This window comes from Impatiens glandulifera, chromosome 8 (genome assembly GCF_907164915.1).
Source record: "Impatiens glandulifera chromosome 8, dImpGla2.1, whole genome shotgun sequence".
Classification (NCBI taxonomy): Eukaryota; Viridiplantae; Streptophyta; class Magnoliopsida; order Ericales; family Balsaminaceae; genus Impatiens; species Impatiens glandulifera.
This window is the reverse complement of record NC_061869.1, coordinates 14,758,238-14,770,713: the sequence shown is the minus strand read 5'-3', so window position 1 is coordinate 14,770,713 and position 12,476 is coordinate 14,758,238. Positions and strand designations below refer to the sequence as shown.

At 31.7% G+C, this 12,476-nt stretch overlaps 1 protein-coding gene across 1 annotated transcript; it reads right to left on the bottom strand.

Moving 5' to 3' along the window:
• Positions 1-7,602: 7,602 nt before the first annotated feature.
• Positions 7,603-8,715, bottom strand: LOC124913055. Its single transcript, XM_047453678.1, has one exon. The coding sequence runs from the start codon at positions 8,713-8,715 to the stop codon at positions 7,603-7,605; it is 1,113 nt and encodes a 370-aa protein (XP_047309634.1).
• Positions 8,716-12,476: the final 3,761 nt, after the last annotated feature.

Here is a 12,476-nt window from a genome sequence, read left to right as displayed (position 1 = left end):
AAACTCGGCAGGAAGCTCTCTACAAACAATCTTTCCGACCACCAAGGAATCCTTGGGAGAAGGAATATTGGGTTCACCAACAACAAGGGTAGGAACAACACCTTGTTCTGGTTGCGACGAATCTGTAGCACAGGCGGCTACATGATCAGATTGCATAACAAGAGACTCCACCCTGTTAATAGTTTCAATATTTGGATCGGCTGACTCAACAGCAGGCCCTTCAACAAATTCTCTCAAAGGAAAGAAAACAAATTCAGCTTGTTCCACTTCGGGAACATCAAATTTTGGCACAGCAGCCAAAGATTTAGAAGACTTTACCTTAGCAGATTTAGACGCGCGGGGCGCCTTTGTCTTCTTCTCCTTTGAGGCACAAGACCTCGAAGGTTTCCTCAAATAAGTTGAGGGAGTGGATAACGATGTCATCAGGGTTACAGCAAGTACGCCTGGACCTTGCTTCACCCTTGAATCAACAGATTTTGTGTCCTTCTGATTTGGGCTTTTCATGCTGGAGGAACTGGCCTCCGATTCGTTCACAGTTTTGGTTCTCTTTGCCCCTATTGACAGAACAGAAGCAGAGGGCTTTGATCGGGTGGAAGGCTTTCCATCGGTCTGGTAACTAGAAGCAACAGATGCAGACTCTAGGTTGTTCTTCATCCTTGTCAGAGTGCTGGCCACCGTAAGAGCAGTAAAAACTCTTGGAGAGTTGATTTGCGCCGGTTCACCAACAGGAACCCCCAAATGCTTCAACAAGTGACTCAGTTGAGCCGCATACGTGATACTCTCCTTATTCGTCTGGCTGATAGAGTAACACAGATTCTGAAACAGAGTATGACCCCAGTTTACCTGGATCCCTTTTGAAATGGCACACATATAGTCAAAACGGTCTTGACTATAGAGATTGAAGGAGCCAGCCTTCCCTTGCAACGCCTTCGTCACCACGTCGTTTAGAAGAATGAAGTGGGGTTTGAATACCTTCTTGTATCCATTCACATGGATTTTAGAACCGTCTACAGAGAAGGTTGTCTTCATTTCCTCCATGATTCCTGAAGAGAGCACCAAGTCGAACAGATGACCCTCCGTCGGAAGTTCAAAGAACTCCGCATAAACCGCTTCGTCAAAAGAGATCTCCTTTCCGTTAACGGTTGCTACGATGGAATCATCCACCATAAGTGCCGTCTTGAAGAACTCGCGAACTTCGTCTTCATAGAAGATGAACGGTCCGCCCAGATACTTCCTCAACCCAGAATGTTCTAAGGTTTGGAACATCTTCACCACCTCCGGTTGATCAAAAGAGCACACCGATGGAAAGTCCACCTGCAGAGTACAGTGACCGAGAGTGATTTTCTTCACCATTTTGAGAGAATGTGAATCGACACGATATTTTAGAGAGATTTAGTGAGAGAAATGCAAGAAAGCTAGGGTTCTTAGAGATTTCGAGAGATTGAAAGTTTTCAAAATCATGTAGTAATGTCCTTATATAGATGAAAAATGGAAATACATAATAACCGTCTATTCTAGGGGTATGGCCCATTAATAAATGTTAGACGTCCTTTTTCAAGAAGTAATCATTAAAAATGAGGGTATATCAGTCATTTTCTCTAAACTTGATAGACACGTGTCTTCATGTTATTAAGAGATGACTGTTCGATATTTTGAGCGGGAAAAGTAGATAGCTCTCAGTGTGTGACAGCTGTCCCTAATCAGTCTAATCGGCACGTAGTTAGACGTTTTTCTTACTTCACAAATCCAATATAACACGACGTCTATTAGACGGATGAGTGTATTAGACGCATACGTCTAATTCCGTGTTTATAAAGATCCATCTAATGTTTATTAGATGTGTACGTCTAATTCCGCATAAACACCACGTGTTAGACGTGTGTTTATTAAACGTGAGCATCATTTTGCTCAAGACGTAAAAACGTCTAACGTCTATTAGACGTGTCCGTCTAATTGCGTAGGAACAACACCTCAACATATAGACTTAGATTTATGGATTGTGAGCAAAAATACGTCTAAGTACATACTGTTTCTTTTAGACACCCTTGTCTAATTAGACCGATTAAGGATATTCGTCTAGAGAATATCTTTAATTCTAAGGAAATTTTTCTTCTCACAATGAATATGGACATTAGAGTTTTATAAACAGTTTTTGTAGTCCAAAGACCAAAAATATTTTTAACAAATAAAAACATTTATTCTTCCAGAATGGCAAATGCCATTGTTGATCTTCCAAGCTATGTACTCAGAGGAGTACTCTTCTAGCTTCCTTCATGCTATCCTCTCACATCACCTACAAAATAAACTATTTACAAATCTTGGTACCCACACTCAATTGGGTCCTCGATCAATTAGTCCCTTAGGAATCCATATTTGAGTTATTCTGATGGATTTCCCATTTTATGTTGTGATTAATGCATAAGATTTTGACTTAGCAGATGACTTCCTGCTAGCCACTGATCCTTTGACTTTTGAAGAAGGTTTTCTTTTAAAACTTCTTGACTTAGAGTCAGGTTTTAAATTACCAGACTTGTTAGCTTTTTCTAACTTGTTCTTAAACCAGCTAACAGTTGGTGGAACATAAACTATTTCATTTTTGAAAGCAACTTCTTCATGAATAGGATCAGATTCAATGTTAGTCATACTTCCTTTGACAAAACTTATTGGCTTAAGTTTGTCATTTGAATTTGACTTTTTGCAGGACAGATTATGATCATTACTATCAAATCCCAATCCGGATCTAGATCCAGCAGGTTTCAACATGCTGATCTGATATTTGACAGCATCACCAGACCTTGTCCATGCACAGACAACATAGTTAAGCCTTTTGTTTTCAGATGAAAGAGTTTGAATCTTTTCCTTGAGCACCTCATTTTCAGATGAGATCTCTTCAATTTTCTTTTCAAAAACATGTGACTCTTCCTCTTTAGACAGATTTGGTTTATTTAAATCTGACGAAGATTTAGTTTCATTTAGAGATTCTGCTAGCTTTTTGTACTCGATGACCGTGTCATCTAGTGCAGCTACCAGTTGTTCCCTTGAAAACCTTTCAGAAGAGAAATTAAATACCTCAGTCTCCTGAGTTCCTTCCTCATCTTCTCTGGCCATGAAGCAGGCCACGTCTTCTTCATCACTTTCACTGGATGAGAAGTACGAGCCACAGCTGCTTCCTCTGTTCTTTCCGTCACCATCCATAAGAGCCTTCAGCTCTTTTCCATCTTCCTTGGCATCTTCACGCTTTGGCTTCTGACATTCGGATGCATAATGACCTTTAATACCACAGTTAAAACAAGTAACATTAGATTTAGATTTTCTATTATCATTAGAATTTGAAGAGTTTGAGTTAGAGTTGCTCTTCTTCATGAAGTCGCCAAACTTCTTCACAAAGAGAGACATGGCATCGCTGCTCAGCTGTTGAGCTGCCATCTTCACGTCTGGAGCGGTTGGTGGCTCTTTAGCGGTCACCAGCGCCTTAGCAATGATAACAGACGAGGGTTGATCTTCTTCCATTCTACAGTTCAGCTCGAACTCATAGGCCTTGAGGTCAGCGAAGAGATCAAAGAGAGAGATCTTGTTTAGATCTTTGGATTCTCTCATCTCCATAGTCTTTATGTCCCATTCCCTTAGAAGAGCACGCATGACCTTGATAGCAAGCTCCTGGTTACTATAAGTCTTGCCTAGGATGGACAGAGAGGAGACGATCTTGCTGAATCTGGTGTCGAAATTGTTCATTGTTTCACTAGGACGCATTTTGAAGCTGTTGAACTATTGAGTGGCAACCATGATCTTGTTTTCCTTGGTTTGCTCGTTGCCCTCACACAGTTGAGTGAGTCTGTCCCAGACCTCTTTGGCAGTGTCACATTCGATGATGTAGTTGAACATAATGTCATCGAGAGATCTGTACAGAACATCAAGAGCCATGTTGTTGAGGTTGTTTTGCCTCTTTTCATCAGCGGTCCAGTCGGCCTTTTCTTTGTCAATCTTGATAGGACCTTCTGTGACAACACTCCACATGTCATCATGAAGGGAAGAGAGATGAGCACGAACTCTTTTCTTCCAAACAATGTAGTTTTCACGAGAGAAGGTTGGAATGGCTATAGCACTAGCATCTTTGGGTATGTTCGACATATTTCAGAAAAGGCTTGAGAATAGAAACAGGGCTCTGATACCAATTGATAGGACCGGCTTTATCGATAGAGACGGGGTCTGGCTAAGGATGAAGACTTATGAAAAACAGTTTGAAAAAAAATCATTTTAGGGATTTAATTCGCTTTCTATTCTACGCAAACTTGTGTAAACACTTAAAACAGATTCAAGGCGGAATTGTTTACTTGGGTTTGAAGCACAAGATGAAATATGAAAAAGATGACAGAAATGAAGAACACAACAGTTTGTTTATGGATGTTCGGAGAAACTCTCCTACGTCACCCCTTCTTCCAACCACCGGAAGGATTCACTATAATATGATGAGAATCAAATACAGTTTACACACACTTAGCTCACTATTGAACATAATACTTTCTGTTCAGTTACAAGATGAAGAATATCACTCAGCTAAAGGTGTTTTGATTCTAGCTCTCTCTCTCGATTCACACACAGTATAATCAGAAAGAAGCTTCACACAATAAGTTCAGTAAGCAAGATGATTGAGTAGTTTCTCTCTCTGCAAAATCAGATTGCTTGTTCGTTGTGTAAGGCAAAAGTTCGTGAGGTGCTTCGTCCGTTGCTCTTAGGATTGGTTAAATATTGAGCAGGAACTAACGATCGAATCTTCAAGAATGATACGTGGCACTCTTCCATTGGAAAGTCTCCATTGTACACAGCAGGTTCTGAGCACAAGGATCGTGGTCGTACCGAACTGGTAGTGCACCGAATATTCCATCAGGGATGTACCTGCAAAACGGGTAATATGAGGAAAATTCTCTTATGTGGCATTCCTTGATTGGATGCATATAACTGTTGTACTAATCTTCACTAGAAAGTGGAGCAGGAGTAGGGTACAACTATAGCACGTGGGTAGGAGAAATGTTAGATTCAAGCGTACTGCTTAAACAGAACATTAGACGTATTTCAGTTAGACAGATTTGTGAAAATCAGTCTAATGAAATAGGTCAACTCCTTCTAATGAGAAACGTCTATTAGACCACTTGGTCTAATAGAATTAGACTCGCGTCTAATTATAATAACCATTAGACTGCCACGTCTAACTCCACTGAGTTAGACTGACACATCTAATTCCGGTTCTACCTTAGACTAGTCTGAAGGAGTTAGACTCACGTCTAACTTTCACTAATTAGACCACCCGTCTAATTATTAAATAACCATTAGACTAGCACGTCTAACTCCACTAAGTTAGACTACACGTCTAATTCCGGTTCTACCTCAGACTAGTCTGAAGGAGTTAGACTTACGTCTAACTTTCACTAATTAGACCACCCGTCTAATTATTAAATAATCATTAGACTGGCACGTCTAACTCCACTGAGTTAGACTGCACGTCTAATTCCGGTTCTACCTCAGACTTGTCTGAAGGAGTTAGACTCACGTCTAACTTTCACTAATTTAACTACCCGTCTAATTATTAAATAACCATTAGACTGGCACGTCTAACTCCACTGAGTTAGACTGCACGTCTAATTCCGGTTCTACCTCAGACTTGTCTGAAGGAGTTAGACTCACGTCTAACTTTCACTAATTAGACTACCCGTCTAATTACAAATATATTAGACTACACGTCTAACTCCAATGAGTTAGACTGTACGTCTAATTCCGAATATATTAGACTTACGTCTAATTCCATTAGACTCACGTCTAATTCCGTGTATTCATTAGACTATTCGTCTAATTCTTTACATTTATTAGACTACACGTCTAACTCCGATGAGTTAGACTATACGTCTAATTCTATTATACTTGCGTCTAATTCTGTGTATTCATTAGACTATCAGTCTAATTCTATACATCTATTAGACTATACGTCTAACTCCAATGTGTTAGACTGTACGTCTAATTCCGTGTATTCATTAGACTATCAGTCTAATTCTTTACATTTATTAGACTACACGTCTAACTCTGATGAGTTAGATTGTACGTCTAATTCTATTAGCCTTGCGTCTAATTCCGTGTATTCATTAGACTATCCGTCTAATTCTTTACATCTATTAGACTACACGTCTAATTCTATTAGACTTGCGTCTAATTCACACGTCTATTAGACTGCACGTCTAACTCTGATGAGTTAGACTGTGCGTCTAATTCTATTAGACTTGCGTCTAATTTTATGCGAATGAAAATCAAAATCAGTCTAATGACCCTCATTAGATCCAAGTCTAATAACATGTTGTCTTAATACACCTGTATCAAAACTCATAAGTTATTTCATCATCAAAATATCAGAGGGTAAATTATTTCAACACTTAGTCAAAATAATTTGACCCAACAAGTTGTTTATTAGATGAGTTGCAGTCAATAATGAATAAGGCCAAAATTTAGAATCTAAATTAGAATCAATCATTAATGACCTTGAAACTTGAAGTAAATGTTTGTATTTTCTCTCCACAACACCATTTTGTTGAGGTGAGTAAACACAAGTTGTTTGGTGAATAATTCCTAAGAAATTAAACATTTCAGAACATTTTTCATTTAAAAACTCAGTTCCATTGTCTGATCTAATTATTTTAATAGTTGTGTCATATTGATTTTTAACTAACATAAAAAAATTATGAAGTTATTCAAACACAAAGACTTTACTTTGCATAAAAAAAATCCAAGTACATCGAGAGTAATCATCAACAATAGTAAGCATGAAAGGTGTGTTAAGGATTGATTCCTCTCGATATGGACCCCAAATGTCAATATGAATAAGTTCAAAAATCTTTGACGTTTTAAAAATGCTTTGAACAAAAGGAACTCTTTGCATTTTAGCAACAGGACATGATGAACAATGAAAATTTTTATTCATAACAGCAGGAAATACACTTTTTAGAACATTTAAAGTAGGATGTCCTAATCGTTTGTGTAAAAGAAATGAATCAGAAACAACATTTAAAGAAAAATGAACGGCAGATTTGTGATTTTTATTAAAAATTGGACTGTCTTCAATGAAGTACAGATTCCCCATTCTCTTTCCCAGATTTACTTTGAACCTTGTCTCAAGGTCCTACAAATAACAATCAGATTTTGAGAAAATACAGTTCATTTTGTTATCCTTTGTAAGTTTTGAAACTGCAATTAAACAATATCTAAAAGATGGTGCATATAATACATCTTTTAGTTTCAAACAATCAAGAAGTTTAACAGTTCCTATTTCAGTTATGTTCTACTTGATCCATCAGCTAAGTACATAATTCTAGGTTCATCAAGTTGTCTTATATATGAAAATGCATTCCTATTATTGCATATATGACAAGATGCTAATGAATCAATAAGCCACATATTTGATATATTTGTTTGTTCATTAATACTGAAATCATATTCAAATGAATTAAGAATATAGTTAGGAAACTTACCTGCAGATGAAGAAGATCCATTTGCCTTGTTCTTGACATCTCTCATGTTCTTCAAGAACTGTTTATACATCTTGTATTCATCAATGGAAAGTTCCTAGAAATCATCTTTGTCTACAGTGGCATGAACAGAAGTTGACGGTCTTTTCTTGATCACATTATCTTTTGGTTGTTTCCACCATTCTGGATATCCAATCAACTTAAAGCAGCCATCCTTCATGTGACATTTGCCTCCACAGTGTGTGCAACTTGCACTCTTATTCTTGTTTGGAGGATGATAAACTCTTTCACCTTCTTCTTTTATCACTATTGCAGATTCTTGAAAATGCCTTTTCTGTCTGGTCCTCTTTTCGACATTCTGAAGCATTGTGAATGATTTATAAACGTCTGGCCATGGATCTTGCATGAGTATTTGATCTTTGACATACTCGTATTTATCATCAAGCCCCATCAGAAATTGAAGAAGCTTAAGTTCTTCATCATCTTGAAGCATTTCTGCTTCAAGAAAGCATCCATCACAATTAACTCGAATTCCTTTACATCTGCATCTTCTTAGAGGTTTTAACCCCATCATCTCATCCCACAACAATCTCACCTTTGAATAGTATTCTTCTAAGTCAAGGTCACCTTGTTGGACGAAGCTAATATCCTTTTTAAGGTTGTACCTCCTCGGACCATTGTTGCCTTCATATCTGGACTTGATCTCAAGCCACAGATCACGACTGGTTTTCTTGGATTGAAATCTTCTTCCAATTCTTGCCTCTATCGTATTCATAATCCATGCCCTAACTAAGGCATCAACAATACCCCATTGATTTGCATCTTCTTGATCTTTTGGTTCTGGATATGAACCATCAATAAAACCTATCTTAATTTTCGCTTGAAGAGCTAGCTTAATACTTAGACTCCATCCGTAATAAGTTTCCCTTCCAGTAAGAATGGCTGAGGTAATATTTAGGCCTGGATGATTGGCTGGATGTATAAGAAGAGGATCATTGTTGGATTTCCTTTTTGTAATTGGTTGGTTAGGGTTCTGGTTTGGATTCTGGATGTTAGGGTTAGGGATTTGAGTCATAGTTGGTGTACAAGTTGGAATTGAAACTCTATTTGACTCTAAAACCATCGGCCTAAGAGTAGTATACATTTTTGCTGGAATTTCAGGAAGTTGATGTTCAGAACTTACATTGTTATCTGAAGATCCAAAAGTCATTTCTTACTTTGATAGAATCAGTAGATCGTCTTCTTCTTCGCCTAGATTTGCTCTGATACCATAAACAAATCGATCGGAGATCGATTTGATAAAATCTGTAGCAAGAGATTGAGAGTGAAGAGATGACAAGAATAGAGGATTTGCACAAATTGAAAATAACCCGATAAAATGATTTCTCATTATTCAACCTTATTTATATTGTCTCAATTACAAAATGAGTAATGAACTATTATCTCTAGTCTAAATAAGTTCTTAGACTTATATTCGTTAAAATGTCAGAATGAAAGTTAATTATTCTAACTAATTAATACCAAAATAACTAATGCAGTTAATTAACTGCCTTAACAAATATTTAGCAGTTAATTAACTCTAACAAATTTACTCAAATCATAACAACTTTGTTAAACAATAATTAAAAATAAAATAATTTTATTATTTTATTTCTTCATTAATAATTTGTTTATTTTTTATTTTAAAAAAAAGATGTATTTAAAATAATAGTTTAAATTCAATATTAATAACCGGTACACATCCAACCCATTGATTAATTAAGATATAGATTCGTTTATTCAGTTAATTTAATTATTTATAGTTTTTCCTTGAAAATAAAAAATTAAAATAAAATTTGATAAAGTCAATATAGTTTTGTACCTTCTTTTGAAGTACATGAAAACAATATTTTGGATTTAAACAATTTATAATTTATATAAAATGTAATATTATTTTGTTAGCAATTATATAATTATTATTTTATTTATTTAATAGTATTAATGTTGAAAAACACACCTAACTAATTTTCACACTAACTTAAGACCTTGTAAATATATAATTGTTTGAATACGGTTGGAATGGAATTAACCAAAAAAGGATTTCTAAATACATCTCAGTTACATTTTGATATTTTGGTATTAACAAGTATAACTGAAACTTTATTTTTACTTTATAAATATTATTTTTAATTTATTAGTTTGAAATTTTATATTATTTATATTTATTTAATAAAAAATAATAATATTTGATTATAATTCAATTATACACTAAAAAATAATTTTAATATTAACGTTGTAATATATTATTTTAATTTAAATATATATTCTTATTTTTTAATTAAAATTTTTAAACATATATTTGTCAATATTATTTAATATACCTATAATAAAAGAATAATTTATAATAAAAAAAATTCTAAGTAACTCAATTAATTAACTTTATTCATTCATATTTTCATATTGACATTATGTTATGTTTTATAAAACATTATTATTATCATATTGTGTAGATAAACAATTTTGATTAAATATGTTAAATAGATCCTCATCTTCCATTTAAGGTTCTAATGGAACAGTTGGTAGTGTTAGCGCTTGTATGACATATTGTTGTTCAAGGAGTCATGACAGACTTGACATCCTATGATTGATTTAGAAAAATGAAAAAAAAAAATGTGAAAGAAAGAGAATTTTATTTTTTAAGTCAATCAGATTTTATTATCATTCTCTTTTTCAAATTTTGAAACTCAATTATTCTCTTTATGTAATTGTGTGAAATCTTAAATTAGAAAAAAGTTAAGGTTAGATTCTCATCTCTTCCGATAAGAGGTATAAAGTTTGCTTGTCTCACAAGCAATGTCAATCTATGTATCATACTTTCAAACTTAGTTTATTTTATAATTAATGTAGGTCTCACATCCATATTTAATGTGTAACTTTTTTCAATTTTAAAAGAAAAAAAAGCTTACTTAGACGTATGTACTTGTACCACTAGCTCACTTAAACTTAAACGTATGTATTAATAAAAGGTTATTTAAACCTATGTACTATCAAAAATTGGCTCATTTAGCCTATTTTAATAACCATGGTTAACTTTTATTTTTAAATTTAATTAAATATTAATATATTTTCTCTATCTTTTCTTTTTATTTATTATTTCATTTATTACTAATAAATAAACTCTTTATATTTTTTTTTTATAATTTTTTATTATTTTTATATGAATATTTATGATTGATTATTTTAATTTTATTATATATATATGAGCATTCATTATTAATTATTTTAACTCTATATTTCTTCTTCTTTTTTATATATATTTTTATATTTATATTAATTATTAATTATTTTAAATTTGTTTATCCCAATAATTGAATATAACAATAAAAATTCTTTCAACAATAAAAATCCTTCAACACAAAAATAAATTAATTAATAATTAAGAATTGAATAATAATAAAAACTCATTCATCAAACACCAAAAGAGTAATAATTAAATATTAGACAAAACAATTCATTTACTACTAATATAAGTCGTGAATAAAAATTAAATAAAAAATTATTAATTTCATTTTTATTTATATTAAACTAAATAAGAAAAAACCCTTTTTTATTTTTATTATATTAAATTAAATAAGAAAAAATCCTTCAAAAAAAAATATTATAGTAAAACATAAAATTCATAAATAAGTTGTTAATTTTTTTTATAAAATGAAAATTTAAGAAATATGAGAAATAAAAACTAATAAAAATAAATAAAATATAAAAGAGAAGTTAATATTAAAATAATAAAAAATTTAAGAATAAAATAAATTATCTAGTTTAATTAATGAAAAAAGAAGAAAGAGAAAATATATCAATATTTAATTAATAAATATATAAATTTAAAAATAAAAGTTAACCATGGTTAAAAAAAAATATTAAATGAGCCAATTTTTTATAGTACATATGTTTAAATGACCTAACCTTGTTTGTCGTTCACTTTCCCAAACTAACCTAGTTTGTTCATTTATTCCCAAACTAACCTAGTTTACTATTCAAACTCAGTTTATTATTTTTTTTTTTACATTTCAAATTTATTATATATATATATATATATATATATATATATATATATATATATATATATATATCTTTAAATTATTATTTATATAAATTTAATTATTTATATTTTGATATATAATTTAAATTATTTTTTTTATAAATTTAATTATTTATAATTTAATATAAATATTTAATGGTTCATTAACTTAAGACATATTTTTTTACAACCTTAACTTAGGAATACAACACATTAAAATTGATAAAAAATTTATTGTGAAATTATATCAAAATGAAAAGTTGTCAAAATTATTTTAATAAAAAACAAACCAACAAATATAAATAATAATTTGAATGAAAAGTTGTCAAAATTATTTTAATAAAAGACAACCCAATAAATATAAATAATAATTTGAATGAAAAGTTTTCAAAATTATTTTAATAAAAGACAACCCAATAAATATAAATAATAATTTGAATAGTAAAAAAAATAAATTTATGAGGATGAAAATCATACTATATATATATATAAATATATATATATAATAAATTTGAAATGTAAATATATATATATATATATTAAAATATAAATAATTAAATTTATAAAAAAAATAATTTAAATTATATATCAAAATATAAATAATCAAATTTATAAAAATAATAATTTAAAATATATATCAAAATATAAATAATTTAGTTTATATAAATAATAATTTAAAATATATATCAAAATATAAATAATTTAGTTTATATAAATAATAATTTAAATATATATATCTATATATATATAATAAATTTGAAATATAAAAAAAAATTGAGTTTTAATAGTAAACTAGGTTAGTTTGGGAATAAATGAACAAACTAGGTTAGTTTGGGAAAGTGAACGCCAAACAAGGTTAGTTTGGGAAATTGTTCTACGTCTAAGTGAGCTACTTGTACAAGTACATACGTCTA